The following is a 19621-nucleotide window of genomic DNA, read 5'->3' on the forward strand; positions in this document are numbered from 1 at the left end:
TGTTTATATGATGGTGCAAAGACCCACATTTTCCATCTTGAGTTGGAGTATCCCAACTTCTTTTTGCTCAGCTTTTTAGCCCCGGAGTGTGGCTTCATTTCGCTTCCCAACCAGTTCCATCACATGCGTCTTCTAAAAGCCCCACCTTGAAAGGGTCTGGAAGCTGCTTTATTTTGCCAGTGTGTTTCACCCCATAAATCTTCTAAATTGAGTTTTTAACCATTTTAATGAGTAAAGATGTTGAATTACTTTTAAAAAACTACAGTGGGTAATGTGAATAACTAAAATTATTGGATACACCGAAATTTCTCAGAAACACCTCTAAAAATTTGGGACTATTTTCTTATTCAGGTTTTGTTCTCATCTTCTTGTCCAGACACATACAGGAAGTAGTGAATCTTCAGGCTCAGCAGAACAGAGAGTTGCAGGAATTATATGAGCGCCTTCGTGCCATCAAAGATAGCAGATCGGAATCATCCGAGGTCTCCCTGCCACTGTCGTCTCCACGCCGGCCGAAATCTTTCAAAAGCAAGCTGCGCAGCAGGCCCCAGTCTCTCTCCCATGTCGACAATGGCCTTGTGGCTGCCGGTAAGTAATATAAGGGGGAAACGGTCCATAATATTAAACACAGTGTTCAAACATGAATGAAAGAACACAAGAGACACTGAAGACTGGGCCAGCCAGAAAAAACAGCTGTAGCAGAACATATAAACCACTTTGGGCATAAAATGTTATTTGAAAACACTGAAATTCTAAACTATGCCAACAACTATCAGGTCAGAAAGCATTGGGAAGCCATTGAAATCCACAAACACCTAGACAACTTCAACAGGAAAGAAGAAACCCTTAAAGTAAACAAAGGCGGGATACAGACCACCCAAAAAGGGCAGTCTCCTGGTGCCCTGGTTTGCTCCATGGGGAAGCCGCAGCCTCCAGACCGTGAGGCTTCCCCATGGAGCAAAAAGAACCCACAAAAAGTGGGTTCTTGTGGCACGATTGTGACATTGCTGTGACAGGGACGTGTGGACGCTAGGTGTCCGTCATGTCAAAATGACGGCACCCATGTGTACAGGGCACCGCCATTTTGATGCCCTCATCACGTGCGAGGGATGAGGGATGTCTGAAAGCGCTGTCCCTTGCACGTCACAATGGCGCCTCATAGCGCCTGTCTGGAGCAGGCCAAAGTCTGGCTACCAGTCCTGAAAAACACCAAAATCAAGACCCAGCAAGGGCAAATGAAAATCCCCCAGGGTCAGGGGGATTTCCCAGCAGACACTTGGAGCCTTGCCATTCAACAAGAGACCAACACACAGATTAACTTGTAAATCACTTCCTCTCAACCAAGGGTCACTCAGTATATATACCCCCACTCTCTTCCATGCCAGCATTTTCTGAAGATGCCAGCCACAGATGCTGGCGAGATGTCAGGAATAAACTCCACCAGAACATGGCCACATAGCCCGAAAAACCCACAAAAAACTATGGTGCTGGCTCTGAAACCCTTCGACTTCACATAGTCCATAATATGAATGCCACTAGAAAGGTTTCTCTAATACAAAACAAAACTGGAAAGTTTACAGACACATGAGTCAGTTGATAGGTGCTTACTTTCACTTGGAGAAGTTCTCTTTTTAGTTTCATATTGCTTGGAAATTTTAGCAAGAGCAGAAATATTGATTCTTTTCTTGTCATTTTATTCCCAATTGACATACCAAATGTCCAGGAGAACGTCCCCACCGACAGTTCGCTTTGTGTATTCCCTCTTCACTATTTAATCTTGGATACATCATATTTCTTTGTCTTCATCCCCTGTCTCTTACTTGATAGAATAATGTTGTGCCTTCTAACTGTGTACTTCCATCGTTTTCTTTCATTTCTCTGCCCTACAGAATGCTGTTGTGCTACTACTGCAGCCTCTGTGATAGACTATCAATTGAGCATTCAAGCCCATTTGCTGCACCAGAGCTGTACGCAAGCAGAGACAAGCCAAGGTATCATCAAACTTCAACTCAAAACAAAACAACAACAACAAAATGCAACTAATTCATATATATCAGTTTGCACCAATCTAGGCAGGCTTGTGTAAAATGCTAAACTTGACTTTCCTAAACTGGGTATGCCTGCCTTGACTCCTAAAAGATCCCTTGCTTCTACCATTTTTATATATTAAAAAAAATTCACCATGGGGCGAGAGGCACTCTGAGAAAATGAAGTGGCTGGAGACTAGTGCATCATTTTGCGTTGCACCTGCCTACCAGGCAAAAGTTAAAAGGCAGAGGAGGGAGAGAGAAGAAAAAGAGACCATGCTACTGCCTGAGAAGCAGTATGGGTAGAGTATTGGAAGCCTGTGTGCACAGCATCCAATGCAGGAAGGGTCCAGTGCAATTGACAATGAATTTGGATATTAAGTAAAAGAAGCCAGGATGGATGCTGGCAGCACCAGTGTATGTCCATATGAGTCCCAGCCTTTTACTGCAGTGCCAAGAAAGATAGTGAGAGCAATAGCATTTCTTGTTAAGTCAGCCAATGTGTTGTAATGGTTTGAGTGCTGGACTAGGACTCTGAGAGATCAGAGTTCAAATGCCTGTTCAGCCATGGAAAATTGCTGGGCAACCTTGTGTAAATCACAGTCTCTCGTCCTTAAAGGAGGCAATGGTAAAGCTCTTTGGAATAAATCTTTCCAATAAACCCCTATAAGATGGTTGCTATGAATCAGAGTTGACATGAAGGCATGTAATACCATACTGTTGCAACAATGTCAGAATAATAAAATTGCTTGAGACTGCAATCCTGTTGCTAAACTGTTGAGCACCTTCTTTGTCAACTGCCCGTGTTTTCACGTTTCTTCTGCAACTGAATCTTGAGCACCATAGACAAAAACTGTAGTGGTTTATGGGTTCATCTCTTCATGTTGAAGTTTATTCTCCTGTAAAAGAAATAGATACGCAAAGCACTCTGTTTTAAATCTGTGGGCTGCAGACCTCACCAGTTATGAATATCTGTACATTTACAAATTAACTGTGCAAGTTCAGAATCTGAACACTAGGCATGATTTTTAGATGTCATGTTTAGCAACTGAATTTATGAACTCTTTTGGGTTCACAAGTATTTTGCTGCAATAAACACCTCAAGTGGAAACAAGATGCCTGCCTCCACCCAGGTCATGGATGCATTGTAGCATCCATGTATAAACAAATGTTGCTTTCTAGAGTATTTGCTCAGGTTTAGGCTCCTTCCTCTTTCCTTTCTGTTTTCCTTGGCTGATATCCATACACTGATGATGCTGTGTAAATTTTGAAACAGACCTTGGCACTTGGAGAAAATTATAGCAGCCACAAAAAGCTCTGAAACTGGACACAAGGGCTGAGCCTTCCTATAGTTCTGATGGGATTCGCCTTTCTCTTACAGGAACCATTTGGAAGAGGTTGGAAATTACTCTTTGGGCTGTCATTCCCAGAATAATTATGTCCTGGGGATTCTGGTAGTTGTAGTCCCAAAACCTTTCTCAGCTCTGTTTCCTGCTCTTTGGACAGGTCATCGTTGTTGTTGTTACTACCACAATATCCTGCCTTCTTTCTGGTTTGAGACTCAAAGTGGCTTACAACAGAGACCATAGCTAAACATACATATCAAATACAAAAGTTAAAAATATGATTAAATTATATTAAAACCAGTTGTAAACATAACTATTGAAAATACCAAATAAATAAACAGACAGTACAGCCCAGTTTTGCAAGACCTTGTCCTCATGAGCAGCCAGTCTTCAAAAGCCTACTAAAATAAAAGTCTTAATCTGTTTATGGAAAGATAGCAAGGCAGGGCTGCCTGTCTAATATTTCTTGGAAGGAAGTTTGAGAGCATGAGCAGCCACCAAAAAGGCCTTCTCCTATGTTCTATGCTTTTACTCATTACAGTAGAGATCTCTGCCACTCCAGTGATTTAAAAGCTAATTTAAACTCAGTGACAATCTCCCTTTAACTAAGTTGTCTTTGCAAATCTTCTGAATTTCCAAAGCCTGCTAGAATTTTCTTGCCACAAAAGTTTGGATTTTTGTTGTTGTTATTTTGGGCAGTTCTTCTTGTTCTTATCTTTATGTGTTCCAGGTCATAAAAAGCTCAAACAACATAGGCCATGTGGACATTTTGAAGTTGCTTTCTGTAACATGCTTTTCCAAATATTTCTCCTCCTTAGACCAGCTCTGCATCGTTAGCAGCACTGCTTCATGTCAACAGACTACAGCGAGCAAGAAAGGGATGTTTACAGATGACTTACATAAACTAGTGGATGATTGGGCAAAAGAAAAGGTGGGAAACTCTCTTATCAAGCCAAGTCTTAACCAGATCAAGCAGAACAAGCACCGGCTGGACACCGATAGTTGGAGCAAAGTATATGAGGTATGGTGGAGGAATATTAGGACAGGATATATGTGGAGGGTGCCGTCTTGTAGTAGTCATCCAAGTATTTTGTAAGTATTTTGTAAGATGAAAGAAAGAAACAAGTATTTTGCCTCCTAGAAGATTATCCTTAGGCCTTACATCTCACATTTCTCAATCTCTCTCTGACCTAATCCTTCCCTTCTCTCTTTTAGGAGATTATTACACTGGCAAAAAAGATGGGAGCATAGTGGTATGCTCCTGTCAATATTGTACAATGACGCTGTGACTATCACACACCATCACAATTATCCTGTGATTACTCCATGAGTAAAGAGGAACTCTAGCACCACTTTTTATTCACAGGGATTTTCCATGAATAAACAGCAGCACTAGAATTCCTCTTTATTCACAGGATAATTGCAGCATCATAGCATTATCGTGCAATATTGACAGGAGCATACTGCTTTGCTCCTGTCTTTTTTGCTGATGTGATAATCTCCTATGTCTTCTGGAGTCATTTCATGTTGACAGACCACTTAGCTCAGGCATGTTTTAGCCAGGTGATTCAAGTAAAAATCCCAAACACAGTCAATTTTTGTTTTGTTTTACCTCTCTAGAGGCAGATGCCACAGCTTTAATTCCCAAGGGTTTATTCGGTACTGGCTATAAATTATATCTCGTATCAGAGATGGCATGGCTCTGAATACTAGTTGTTGGGGGAAAATCAGTATTTCTATACTCTGACTGTGGGCTTTTCCCAGAGGCATATGATTAGCTCAATGCAGCCGGGCGGGGGTATCTTTGAAGTATCATGTTTTCCCTTTTTTCATTTAGATTGCCCCTGCTTTTTCATCTTTCTGGAAGTATGCTGGGTTTCCCTCTTCCCCTCCTTTGTATCCTCCCCCTTCCCCCTTCAACTGATAATGTATCATATCCAGCTTCGTATCACATTTCAGAAATTGATTTTCATCAATTTCCACTGAACCTTCTTTTTCATTATTCAGGAATTATAGTCAAGGTGCTAAAGTGCTTTAAACAATATTACACTAGTTAAACATTTTGTTTTAGAGTTAACATTCCTCTTTCCGTCCCTTGATCTCTGTTGAATCTGTGTCCTGGAAACATTAGGCATGTTTACTGGCAGCAGCCATCTTATGTAGAAACACACAAGGCAATTACAAATATGGAGCTCTGGCAATGCAGTAGTTAAATGCCTTTACTTCGAGGCTGTGAGTTCAATACCAGCCAGGGGCTCCAGGGTTGACTCAGCCTGGCATCCTTCCGTAGGTTGTTAAAATGCATGCCCAGCTTGTTGGGGGCAATTAGCTTACACTTTGTAAACCACTTAATACATCTGTAAGCAGTACAGAAATGTACTTGCTATTGCTATGTTTTATTTTGGAAAGTAGTGGGTTAATTTAAACTCACCTGAGGAATAGGAATGAAAAGTCCTTGATAATGCCAGGAACTCCCAGGAAATAACTTGGGATGAGGAAAATGTCATGTGAATTTCAAAAATAAAATTTGTTTCTACAGGAGGAAAATGTGGGACTTGTTGCTATAACAGTTGGAAATATTCCCATTTTGAAAACCAACCTCACTTCAATCAGATTTTAAAAAAAGGAGGTTTAGTTTTTGTGATAGTTGTGAGATTTAACAGATTCTTAGATTGATTGCACCTGTATCAGGATTGGGAACGTGTGGCCTTCCAGATGGTGTCAGACTGCAGTTTCCATCAACACTAGCCAGTATGGCCAATAGTGAGGGATAATAGGAATTGTAGTCCATCAATACTTACAAGAATATTCACTCCCTGTTTCTCATTTACATTCTGCCTTTCCTCCAGGCAGCTGAGGGCAAGATAAAATACATTCCTTCCCTTTAGTCTTCACACCAACTTGGTGAAGTAGGCGAGGCTTCAGAAGAGGCGGTTTTCACCACTGGTCTATTTCACCCCTGTGTTACTGTCTGATTTGAACTTGGCTCTCCTCATCGTAGTCTGACTCTAACCAGAGCAGATAGAGTCGTATCACCTCCCATATTTCCATTCTCTTTGATGCTCTTTTGTTAACAATAGATAGACAGACAGAGAGACAGAGGTACATAATCTACAGTGGATTTCTCTCATTTTAAATAGCATTTTTCCTCTTGTTTTTAAAGACAACAACATCTACAGTGGGCTACACATCCACGTGGATTTCCTCCCTTTCCCAAATCCGTGGGACTATACCAGCTGCTTTGCCCCAAGGACTTCCCCTGTCGCCCTTTTCTGGAACACTATCGCCGTATGGAGTGCCGCATGTTTGCCAGTACAACACCATGACAGGGACAGCTTACCCTGTACAATGGATGGGCATTTCAGGGACGACCCCACAGCCTGTCGTCGTCCCTGCTCAGCCTGTGGGACCCTTCCAGCCAGGGATAAGCATGCCAGCCTTCCCAGCCTCACCTGTGCAAAATCCTGCTCCCATCCCTCCAGGTCCCAAATGAATGGCTGATGGCTCAAGGAGGATAGATATGGGGACTGTGCCTATAACTCATGATTCCATTCCTCTGCCTTGCATTCTGCAGCCTGGATTGTTGGGGACAGGGTGAATTCCCCAATGCAACAAAGTGTGATGGGAGTGGTAGGAGACTGCCTTTGCATTCTCCTCTTTGAATACTTGATTTAATTTTCTTTTTGGGAGCGGGGATTGAGTATTTTTCTTTTTTTAAAAAAAAGTACTTGAGAGAGATTTGGCCTGTGCATCTCATTGTTCGGAGATGGACAGCATGCCCATGTGCTGCTTATTATTAATGAGCCTTCCTTGCCATTCTTGCCCCAGTGCCCCTTGTTTGCTTCAGTTACTACTCTTGGGTTTGGTTTTCTTTTTGGGGGTGATAGTAACTCTTCTTAAATTGTACACCTTTTCGCATTTGAGTTAATGTACTGAAGGGGAGGACACAACTCCCCTTAGTTTTCTGTTTGTCTGGTTTCATTGTCAGCTCAGATTGCAGGCTAGCATGGGGAAATGAAAAAGAAAGAAAAAACATTGTTAGCCTGACTAGCTGCTGCTGATTCCTGTGGTAAACCTGTGGATCCTCAGAAGAAGACACACAAAACAGTTGTCATCAATTAGTTAATTTTGCAAGGTTTGTAGTTGTTGCTGGGCAATTAACGGCAGCTAGATTCCTCGTACGCACACTGCATTCAATAGATGTATATGGGTTATTGACCAGATTTTTGTACTTGAGTTTTGGGGTTGTGGTTGTTTGTTTTTTTAAAGCTTATTTTGCAGCTGACACAAATCTTCTATTAAGGAGAGGTGGGGGCAGTAGCAGAGGGAATGGGAACAGAAGGGGGAATTGCCTTGGGTGCTTTTTAAAAAAAACACAATTGTCCCATCTCACCCATTTGCACCTCATTTGTGATCCATACTTAACACAGTTTTTATTGACTGAAAAATTATGCATGGAAACAGGGTCATGGGTACCAATTGGACTGCTTAACAGTGGATTAAATACATGGAGGCTCAATAGTTTAGATGAGCCAATGTTGTCTCTTGCAGCTTAAGATGCTTATGTGTTTGCTGTGCGTGTTTGGCTACTGCCAATAGAAAGCATTCCATCTTTGCAGAGAACGTCTGAAAGATAATCAAGCTGTACAAACATGTGCAGCAATAAAAAAAAGGTATCCTGGGGTCCCCGTTGCTCAGCTTTCTAACATTTTAGCTACATCCAGCCTAAACAAGAAAAAAAAAACCAGTTCAAAACTGTCTGGGAATCTGGAAATTTGCTGAAAAAAATTGACTGAAAGACTACCACTTAGAGTTTTACATTTCCACAGCCTCCCAATTTTACAAACTGTATTTCAACTCCCCCATGCCTATGCTTGGCAAGATCTTCTTGCCAAAGAAATTGCTCAGTTTGATGGTTGCCTTAATTGGGTCGTAGATTTAATTTACTGGGACTAACGTTGTAGTCTTTGTTGCTTTATTTATATGGATTCTTAATGGGGTTTTCCCCCCTGTTTCAGTCATTTTAGACTAGTGGTTTGCTTCATTTAGGAACCCAAAAGCTTTGAAATATTTGCTGTTGCATCCATATGTTGCGTTCCTTTTCCCCTTCAGACATTTGGATTAAGAATTGCAAAGCTCTGTTTTATTTTGAATCCACAAAGTTAAATGATTGTCTTTGAGGTGTTGCAAGAGATTTTCAATGATGTTGAACATTAAAATGGGCTTGCTTTGCTGAAGAAAAGTAAAAGGTATGTAGAGGTGGTTGTAACTCATTACAATGTAAGAAAGCAGATCAGTGGATCATGTAGCTTTTAGATGTCTTTGGAGTGCAGCTCTCAGTGTTCCTTACCACTGGCTGTGCTTGCTAGGGCTTATAGGAGTTGCAGTTTAGTAAAATCTAGAGAGCCACATGATTCCCATTCTTAAATTAAAACGAAGTATCTGAGGTTCAGCCAGTTGCACCCAGTTTAAAACAATGGAATGAAATCAAAACATTTAGGCTTAATAGTGTTCTAATTGGAGTGTCAGGCCCACCTAGAACACTTTTAGTTGCAGAGATGAACTGCTTGTTTGAACTTAGCCTCTTAAAATGGTATTGGAAGAATAAGTGAATCCCGGAACAACTGGTTGTTTTGCAGCTTCCTTCCCTCCCTTTTCACCCAGAGAAAAGACCCTGTTTCCCATGTATAATGCAGCCTCCTTGTTCTGCCTGCAAAGAATTGCAGTGCCTTGTGATAGATAATCTTTAGCATCTTTTCAGATTTTTACTGGAAAGGCAAAAAAGTAGTTGTAGTCTTTTGAAGTTTGATGTTTGAACGGTGCATTGCTGTACATCTCATAATGATCTGCAGCAGTGGAATTATATGTACTTGATGGGGAGAAGTTTCAGTTTGAAGAAATGAGAACAGTGTTACATCTTTCTTTAAAAAAAACCTCATAAAACACATCCTTTATTTTTTTAAAGTTTGTTCTTTTTTCTTGTTGGCTTTTCTAAAATAGACTTTGACTGCAAAGTTAGGGAGGGGCAGACAGAAAAGAATGGAATTTTTTGCTGTACTTGAAACGTACTTCCAAGTAAGATAACTAGATGGATCCCAAAATACAAACTATTGGAAAATTATACCTGGGGGCCACTTCATGTTTTCTGCAACAATTGTGTGTGTACCTTGAGTATATCATTGGTACCTCAGGGTTTTTGCAGCAAACATGCTCAGTGTGAATGACTTTAGGGTTCATGGTCCAATGATAGATCTCAGGTACATGGAAACAGATCTGTAAGGATGTGCACCTGTCATTCACAAGTTACGCGTTTGATGGGGGCAAGGTGGGAAACATCATGAAAGAGCAGTGTAATTAACACAATTGGGCCCAAACAAACAGGCCAAAATAAAGCTGCTTCGCTTCACTCTGGAAGTATGCTGTTTAAATGACACACACATCTTAAGAGGCCAGAAGCTGCACCAAAGCTGCACTCCAGCCCTTGGGACTGGAGCATGCCTTTAGCGCAGCTTCCGGCTTCTTAGGATGCATTCATCATTTAAACAGCATACCTCCAAAGTGACTCGAAGCAGTTTTATTTTGGCCTGTCTGTTTGGGCCCAATTGCTGCATAAAAAAGATGCAAAGAACTCTTTAGGGTTGAAACTAAAGTAGATGCCATGGGCAGAACTGCATATGGGAATGAGGTTCCTGCTGAATCCTTGTAAAGTGGTGGGGAAGGATTTAAAGCACAACACATGCTTAGGCATGAGTGGAGCACTGAAGCCATACTTTTTCACCCTCAGTTTTTCTCTAGCCGTTTTTCTCCTGGTAAACTCTGAAACTGAAGATAAGAGAAAAGTATGGATTTGGGGCGTGTGTGCAAAGACTTCAGAATCCCCATTCCTGCCCATGCTGTCTTTTGAATTCACACCACATCTACATGAGAAGTTGGCATGACCCACATTCTGGCAAATAGTTTACCTCCTTGGCTGTAAATCACAAAATAAAGTGATTTTGTAGTTTTGTTTGTTGTTTTCCTCTCATTGTTTATATCAGAATATCACAAATAAGGGACTTAATTTTAGCTTATGTGGTGCAATAAGACCTTCAAACCATAACAAAATAGATATTTTGATGATAGCCTCATCTTAGTTACCTTCTTCTGATGCACACGTTAGACCATGTATGCATAGGCATTTAAAACCTGTTTCTTAAGAGGTACAACTTCAGGCTCTTCTTTTAAGTACATGGCCCAAAGCAATGTAAATGCCATGAAATATTTGTTTGTTAGGGGCAGGGGAGTCTTTCCAGACTAAACCGTTGTAAGATTCCAAAAAATCTGCAAGGGTTTTCCTTCTTTCCAGAGCTAAATTCAGCAAGAACCTGTCCTTAAAATTAACTAGAGCCGAAGCAGTATTGATATTGCAGAGCTTGAGCCGCAGTCCTTTTGTTTCAACTGGATGTTTTCTCGTCACCCCAGTTTGGAATAGAACTGGCCATGAGCTTTGTTTATGTATAGTGGTAATATATATTTTTCAGACTGTGATGGTGGGGGGCAAAAATGATGTCCTGTATGTGAGTGGAGGAGGCAGGGGTGGGGGACTGAGGGAAATGCCCATTGTATAAGGCTTGTGTTTGTACTGTGCAGTGTGTGCATTGAACCATTCCCATTCTGGTTACTGTTCTGAAAGAGCCATTGTTTTGCAGCCCATAACAGAGACTTCCTTCAGGGAACTCCATACTGGTTTATCTGTCATCTGACAAAAGAGAAGAATGTGTTTGATAATGAAGTATCTTGTGTGTTTTATGCCACTTCCAGTTTACAAGTTGTTGAGTCCTTTCAGTTTACTTGTATCATCATCTGTGTGGCTCAGATTAGGCCACAGTCCTCTTTATGAAGATTGAGGGACTTTTGCCAAAAACAACAGCCTTCCCTGCCTCCCTTCCCACAGTTTCTAGTAATACATAACACGCTATCACACTTGAGTTTCTCCATCATAAGTGTGGAACGTGGTGGGATTGTGTCACACACATTTTGTACTGCTAGACTTTGTGTGTAGGAAAGGAGGACAGTGGGTGCTGCCATTTTAACAGCCACAATGCATCCTTCATAATATCTAGTTTTTATCCTAAAAATATGGTCAGTCATCAGAGGTGTGATGGGGGCAAAGCCTTGTTTACCCATGGCAAAAATGGTTATTTGCTATGTTTTTCATCAGTTTCTGATTAAAGAGGTTTTGCAAATTTTGAAAGATTGCAAAAACCTATTTGACCACAGATGACAGTGGGAGAACAGCCAAAACTGACATACTTGTTGTGTTTATTCCACTACCTACTGTGTTTGAGCAATGGAAATCTGAGTGAAAGTTTTAAAAAAACCTGAGCCAGCTGCTGACTTGCACATTGGAAGAACAAGGAGAATGTCTGGTACCTTTGTATTGGTTTTGAATATCTCTGTTTAATGTTTCTTTCCCTCCCAGCTGCTTACATCCCTCCCTCAACACAAAAATCTGACAATTAGGAATCAAACTGTGAAATTGGTTTTGGGGTGTGTGTTTTAAAGGCACTTTTCTGTTGTTATGCTTGAAACTTTGCTTGTACAATATGAATGGAATGTATCATTTCAATAACTGGTGAATTTTTTCAGTTGTATTCCAGCTAAGTTGTTTTTCCTTGCTACATTTTAAAGTTTCATTTTCTTATCTACCTCATTTGTTACTGCTGTTTAAATCTAGGCTGTGATGTGAACAACCTGTTCTACTGTCTCCATATAATGCTTATAATCTGTTTGAGATCTGAGATAGTATTTTGACACATATACTTCTTCCCCTCCCTCCACATTTTTCTTCCTTGTAATTTGGAACAGGAACAGTTCATACTGTGTTTACGGTTTTAAGGGGGATGTTTAACTTTCGCAAGGAAGACTTCAGAGGTTTATGCATCACCTTGACTTTAACTTATTGTGGCAGATGAATGAAAGAACAAATCCTTGCATTGTTTCCTGAATATGTTTCAATGGGATGCAGCAGCTTTGCAAAGTGTGTGACCTACTGTCTCATTAGTCTTCCATTCAGCGGTGAAACTGATGTACGTGGGAAAAATTAGTTTAAAAAGTTTGCTTTCCTTAGTTAGGAATTCTTCCTCTTATTATTGCTGGCAAACTATTGAGTGAGGAGGTTCACAAGCAGGATCACAATCTCTGATCCAAAGCAGGATGTAAGTTTGCACCCTCCTTCCCTACATCCCAGTTGTTTTCAGATGGAAACTCCTGCTACTGTCACATTTTACTAGGCTTGCCCATAGTTACAGCCTCCGTTGACACCATTCTCAACCACGGTGAGTGCTAAAAACAGTACATGCTGTTTGCTGGTTAATAGTGAGTTCCTGGTAGGGTTTACCTCAGCTAAGGTTTGTGCCAATATTAGCTTTATAGTGGTCATGACTGATGTGCATGCCTTAACAGAGTGTAAAGGACTGGGACGGTTATATTAGCACAAACTCTTTGCAAGATGTATCTGGAAGGCAGAACCTTCTGTTGCTTTTATGGCAGTAGAGCCATACATTCCTGGTTGTTTTTAAATCTAGAACCCTAGCAAGCGTTTTGTAAGAAGTGTGTTATTTCTGTAGATTACATTTTGGATGGTAACTTGTTTGATTTAATACAGTCATGTTTCAGTTTACAAAATGAAGAAGCCCAGCTGGATATCTCCCCAGCCCTCAGAACTGACCTAGACAGCAGATTGAGGGTAGAAAAGACAAACTGATTCTTTAAGGGATCATTATACACCTTTTTTTTTGTATTTGTTTTCTTTTCTTTTTGAAGACTGTTCTTAGTCATTATTTCTGATGTCTGTATTCAATCCCATATCCAGATGGAAGTGTGCTAGTTGTAAGTGCAGTAGTTAAACAGGTCCACAAAACCAAATTCTTTTCGTATGTACAGCTTTACATTTGTACATGTGCGTTGCACATACCAGTCATGTGATGTAATTCTATACCCAGCTCTCATAGAGCCTTAGAATAAAGCTGCAGTGTGTTAGACGTGCAGCACAGTATGCATTTTTGACTATCACTTTGCATAAATAGATGTTGCCTTCCTTGCAGCAAATGGAACTGAGCCAACTAAAAAAAAAGCCATTATTTTGGTATTTAATGTATGAAGATAAATGCATTTTTATTTTCTCCTCCTTCCTCTTGTTCAGTGTTGGTACTACTAGGAGTTGGGTTCCAATGCAGAAAAAATGCTAGAAGACCAAGCATGTGTTATAAACTAGCCTCTTGATGGGCTCACTTGTATCCTTCTGCATTTAACGACTACTTTACAGGATACATTTTCTATGTTGAGCCTTTCTCCGTGTAGCAAAACTATGCATGCCATTGTGTGAAATATGGCATGAGCATTTGCTTTGCTGCATCAATAAGCATGAGCTAGTAGGTAAGTGTCCAGAGGAGTCTGTGTACTTGCTGCTTTGTGCTTCACACGTGAGGAAGTACACTGCTTTCCTTACAACATGATTACCTATATGTAGGGAAAAAATACCATCCTGACCATGAAGCAGCCCTCAGTGATGGTCACTGAAGTACAAGATGTCTTGTGGCACTGCCTGTATGTTGGTAACTTTCATAAAGCCCCTGCGAGTACTTTGAGGCTCCTTGGCCAATATTTTTAAAAGCCTCTATACAAGAAGCCCACGCCTTTTCCATCTGTAGATTCAGAGGAAGAAAGGGGTTATCTGTACAAGTAGAAAAGAAAACATTTGAGTTGGGATCCATGGTAATGTTCACCCAGGTTATGCTGCAAGCATGGGCAGGGCACATTTCTACATTAATATGGTGGATTGTGGAGAGAGAATGAATGTGTGGGTGAACTTTTCATTCTCCCTTTCAGGGCCATGAATTTAATTTTCAGAACTAGGAACCAACTTACATTCTGCCTTGTAAAGCGTTTGAGGAAGGTGTTAAGTGGTATTTCACATTTTGGTTAATTTATGCCACAGAGAATCTTGTAACTACAAGCTCTCATGGCCATTTTAGAAGTGCAGTTATCTTTCAGGTTCCTAGGGATCCAAACAAACAGAAGGAACTACCATATTCTTTTCCAAGAGAGTTGTGTGTGTGTGTGTGTGTTTGCGTGTGTTTGCTAGAGATTACTGGGGAGCATGTCAGCCTAATACAACAGCATGATAAATCCAGCTTTATGCTGTGAATAAATGTCTCCTTTGATCTGCACACACATTGACAACTTCTTACTTTCAGATAGAGGTTTTTTCTTCTTCTTAATGTATGTAAATTATACTTTAAAGTAGAATCTTAGAGCTTATTTTACCCCTAGCTCCTTGGGACATCAAGGCTGAGATGGCTGCATAGAGGATGCAGGCGACTGGTTCTTTGCAATAGGGATGAAACATCCCAGTCAGTTTTTGAAAAATCATAGCCCTGGGACTTTATGGTAGAAAACGAATGTCTCTTATCAGAAGTTGTTTCCATGTGTCTTTTTTTTAATTATTATTTTTGCAAGCTGTGAGTTGACTTCATTTATACACAACCATTAACTAATATTTTTTTAAACTGTTAACAAGAAAAATAAAGGCGGTGTTGAAAAAAAAAGAATATTGTCTGGATTTTGCTAAGTTCTTTTTTAAAGGAAAAGCATAGGCAATGTGTATACAGTAGTCTACCCTTATCTGCCGGGGATAACTTCAAAGACCCCCCAGTGGATGCCTTAAACCAAGGATAGTATTGAACCGTATACACTAGGCCCTTCACATTCGCTATAGTTAGTGAAAGTGGAAAAGCTGCAATTAAAAAAATCACTACTTTTTTAACCTAATAGAACACTTTCTAGGAATCTCTAGGTCATCCAGCAGAACTCTACAGTCAACATCTGCTAGAATTTGACCACAGAGTCATGCTGGAGGACGTACAAATGCCTAGAGAGGTATTTTCTCTATGAATTTCTAGGTCCTCCAGTGCAACTCTATGGTCAGCTTCCTGCAGAATTTCTCTGGAGGACTTAGCAATTCCTAAAGAGAACATATTAATCAAAGCCGCATATAATCAAATCCGCAAATGCATCTGTACTAGTAATGTTCTAATTATCGTAAGAATAAATCTTAACTGTTTCTCTGGTTTCGGAGTTAGGGTACATAATGTTACAATATATAAATGTATTCAGTACTACATTACTAACAGAATAATATACAGTAATGTATAGCTTGTGTTAAGAACAATTTTGGAACCAAGGCCAGCCTAACTATAAAGGCAAACTAGGTAGTGCCACCATGCCAGGAGGCACTTGCCTCAGCTGTATTGTGGAAGAGAACAAGTGCCGATGTGTTTCTCAAGGTGATCCAAAGGGGCAGCCTAGCAGCTGGGCTATGGAGTGGCCTGCTTTTTTCTCTCAACCATCCACCATTTGTCAAGGGCAAAGGTGGAAAACCTTTATTTTTCCCATTGAGGGCTGCTTTCATTTGCAGGCTGCACTGAGTAAGACCATGTTAATTCCACATTCTTCTTTCTCTGGAGATCACTGACAGCCCACCTTTGATTAAAGACTTCAAGACTGACGATAACCGAAAGAGAATATGGGAGTGTTGGCACCTTCGAAAACGTCCGTATTAATGTGCTAACATTAAAGTAAGTTGTTGGTTAGTATTACAGCAATGAGGTTTACAGCATCAGTTACTTGATCGTTTCAGTCATTAATAATTAAACTGAAAAACAGCATTTAAATGTACTAAAATGTTTGTTCGTTTTTTGCACTTTGCAATGATTCTATCTAGCTGAGAGCAGATGGGCATAGGTTGTGCATGTGGGGCCATCGCGCATACAGTAGCACATTAAAGTACACAGAGTCATGTGTGAATGCACATTGCCTCCTCTGTGTTTTCCCTCAGTGCATTCCCCATTGCAATTGTACAGTGGGTTGTCACTCCTTGACTATTGATCCACATACATTGTTCAATATTGTGGCATTCAGTATAAGAGTTGTGTAAGGTGGAGACCAGCAGATATTGAAACTGTAATGCAGGATCCTGGCCAAACTACAGTTCCCAGGATTCCACAGGATAGAGTCATGGCAGTTAAAGTGGTGTCAAACTACTTTATTTCTGCAGTGTGGCTATACCCTCAGTTAGTCCTTTGGGGTCCTCTTAAACTGTGCATAGTTTAGGTCTGAGCATGTCTTGATCCGGCTCCAATGCTTCCAGTTATAGGGAAACATAAGAGGTGGTTTGCCACTCTGTGTAGCCAGGGGTTGCTGGCTAGGGAAAAAAGAACAATAAAACCCACACGGTTAGGAACGTTAAGGCCATAATGGACATTAAAGACACACAAAGTCTAAGCCCTATAAGAAAGCCAGTGTGGTGTAGTGAGTTTGAGCATTAGACTATGACTCTGGAGACCAGGGTTTGATTCACAGCTTGGACATGACACCCATTGGGTGCCCCTGGGCAAGTCACACTCTCTCAGCTTCAGGGGAAGCTGAACAAATCTTGCCCATGAAAGGATCGCTTTAATGTTGCCATAAGTCAGAAGACTTAAAAATCACACAACAAAGTCAAAAGCGGCAAGAACCCTATAAGAGCAGGGCAAACGTGGAGGGGAATATCTCTTACCCATGACATCCGCTAATGATAAAATCAATGAGAGGGGAGTGTTTCAGAGCCCTGCCTTTCCCATGGGGACCTCCAAGTGCGGATTCGCAGCACCATCCTGGGGAGAGGGACGGTGGCAGCCATGACACGATATTGGCACTTCCAACAAATGTGGTTTACAGACTACAAGAAAGGCTCTTCAGCCAAAGTGCAGGGCTTGGCAGCCTGCTAGTTCTGCCTGGTGGCTTTGCTTAAAATGGGCTCATGATGATAGCTCAGGCCACACAGCAACCCCAGCTGCCAGTCTTCTTCACAGGAGATGATGATGATGATGATGATGATGATGATGATAGGTCACACCACACAGCATCCCAGCTGTCAATCCTCTTGACAGGGGAATGATAATGATGATCATAGTAACAATAATAACAACTCATGCCACACAGCAGTCCCAGATGTCAACCTTCTTGACAGGGGAGTTATTATTACAATTATTATTTTCTTGTGAAGAGGATTGGCAGCTGGGACTACTGTATGGCATGAGCTACTACTATCCTCCTCCTTCCTATACATCTAGCCTTTTCTGTCAGAGAGCTCTGGGAACACAAGAAACTACAATTCCCAGGATTCCATAGCACTAAACCAGGGCAGTTAATTAAAGCGGCCTCAAAGTGGGTTCAGTATTTCTGCAGTGTATTTTGGACCAAAAACCTCACAGAAGCCGGAAATGACTTAAAGGTACACAACACGCACACAAACAACTTTATTGTTATTATTGTTGTTATTATTCTGTTTAGAAATGGTGAGGAGAAGGCGGTAATAATCTCTCAACATGGCGTCCTAAATGAAGCGGGAACTGTAGTATCGGACTACATCTCCCAGCATGCAAAGTGAGCCGGCTACAGGGACGTGACAATATGGCGTCCTAGTTCCTCGAACGAATACTTCCATAACCCTCCCTTTCTCCCACCTCTACGTTATCGCAGTAAGTTAAAAAACAAAACAAAACTACACTTCCCGTGAGCGTGTGCGCCAGAGTGACGTCACGACCCAAAGAGCACTCTGGGATTGAATGAACTTGTAAGTCTTCTCATTCCCAATAAAGCTTTTTCCTTTCAACCCCCCTCCCACCATGAAGCTGAATGAATGACGTCACCGGAGCAAAAAGCCAACAAAAACATGGCGGACCTCTGAGGGGCGTCGGGAGTTGTAGTCTCAATTTCCCCCCTTTATCCGTTTACACCTACCTTTGCGGAGAGGGCCGTTTCTTTTCGGCCTACAAATCCCACAAACATACGCGCCTCCGGGAAAAGCGCGAAGAAAACCTTGTGACAACATGGCGGCCTTTACGCCCTATCCTCTGTGGGAGTTGTAGTCCTAATAGCGCATAGATTTCAATCTGAGGAAAAGAAACAAAATAGAAAGAAAACTGCACTTCCCGACAGCCTGCGGTTTTTAGTGAAGGGAAAGGAGGAGGAGAAGAAGAAAGCGACAACATGGCGGCTTTCCCCCTTTCCCTCCCGGGAGTTGTAGTCCTAATAGCGCATAGACGTCATTTTGTGGCATAGAAACAAAACAGAAAGAAAACTACACTTCCCGACAGCCTGCGGTTTTTAGCGAAGGGAAAGGAGGAGAAGAAGAAAGAGACAACATGGCGGCTTTCCCTCCTTCCCTCCCGGGGGTTGTAGTCCTAATAGCGCATAGACGTCATTCTGAGGAATAGAAACAAAACAGAAAGAAAACTACACTTCCCGACAGGCTTCGGGTTTTAGTGAATAGGGGAAAGGAGGCGAAGAAGAAGAAAGCGACAACATGGCGGCTGCCTCCATTCCCTAGAAGTGGGAGCTGTGATAAAGACGAGCCTTGGGAGCTGGAGGAGGAACAGCAGCAGGGACCGTGCCCTTGCCGTTCTCCCGGGCGAAGGAGGAGGCGGCGGAGGCGGAGGCGGAGGCGGGCAGCAGTGGAGCCATGGGGGTCCAAGGCTTCCAGGAGTTCGTGGAGAAGCGCTGCCCGGGGGCCGTGGTCCCAGTGGACCTCTTGAAGCTGGCCAGGGCCGTCGCAGGAGGAGGCGGCGGAGGAGGCCGCGGCGGGGCCTACTGCGGCCCCTTCCACTCCCCGCAGGGCTACCCGGCCATGGTGGGCCCTGGGGGCCCCTACCCTCCGCCCCTGCCCCCTCCGCCCGCCCCCTGCCCTGCCCGGCTCCTGGTGGACGCCGACTCCGCCCTGCAGCGCCTCTACGGCGGCTACCAGACGGACTGGGTCTGCGGGGGCCAGTGGAACGCCATGGTGGGCTACCTGGCCGCCCTCTCCCAGGCCTGCCTCTACCAAGGGGGGCTGGAGCTGGCCGTCATCTTCAACGGGGGCCTGGGCAAGGAGAGGCTCCCCGAGTGGGCCAGGAAGGCCCAGGCCGAGAGGCAGACCGCCCAGCTCATCGCCGGCCATGTGGGCAACAAGGGCACGCCGCCACCCAGGGCATGGTTCCTGCCCCCGGCCTGCTTGGGCCACTGCGTACGCCTGGCCATGATTCGGTTCCGGGTCAAGGTAAGGAGAAGGCACCTCACATCGCACCACACACCCACTGCTTTGCTCAGAGCCTGTGCCTTTGGGGCCACAAAGGTAAAGGTAGATAGACCCTTGGCACAGATGTCTAGTCATAACCGACGGTAGGGGAT

General features: G+C 42.5%; 2 protein-coding genes across 7 annotated transcripts in view; both read left to right on the top strand.

Moving 5' to 3' along the window:
• The window catches only part of LOC149322921 (serine/threonine-protein kinase WNK3-like), a 136313-nt gene extending 126514 nt beyond the window's left edge, over positions 1–9799 (top strand). For 5 of the 6 annotated variants that reach the window (XM_089484767.1, XM_089484761.1, XM_089484788.1 and 2 more), the window contains 4 exons: positions 377–588; positions 1890–1991; positions 4192–4394; positions 6537–9799. In XM_089484767.1, coding sequence (XP_089340893.1) covers positions 377–588; positions 1890–1991; positions 4192–4394; positions 6537–6866 — 847 coding nt within the window. In that variant the 3' untranslated portion in view covers positions 6867–9799. The remainder of the gene's footprint in view (positions 1–376; positions 589–1889; positions 1992–4191; positions 4395–6536) is intronic. The other variant, XM_089484773.1, reaches the window with a different exon arrangement.
• Positions 9800–18805: 9006 nt separating this feature from the next.
• Positions 18806–19621, top strand: part of LOC149322922 (constitutive coactivator of PPAR-gamma-like protein 2) — a 42016-nt gene continuing 41200 nt past the window's right edge. Inside the window, exon 1 of the mRNA XM_089484792.1 lies at positions 18806–19490. Within this exon, the coding sequence (XP_089340918.1) occupies positions 18918–19490 (573 nt within the window). The 5' untranslated portion in view covers positions 18806–18917. The remainder of the gene's footprint in view (positions 19491–19621) is intronic.

The sequence above is a fragment of the Sceloporus occidentalis genome, unplaced genomic scaffold (genome assembly GCF_023333645.1).
Source record: "Sceloporus occidentalis isolate IW3139 unplaced genomic scaffold, rSceOcc1.0.p SCAF_1, whole genome shotgun sequence".
NCBI classification, from domain to species: Eukaryota; Metazoa; Chordata; class Lepidosauria; order Squamata; family Phrynosomatidae; genus Sceloporus; species Sceloporus occidentalis.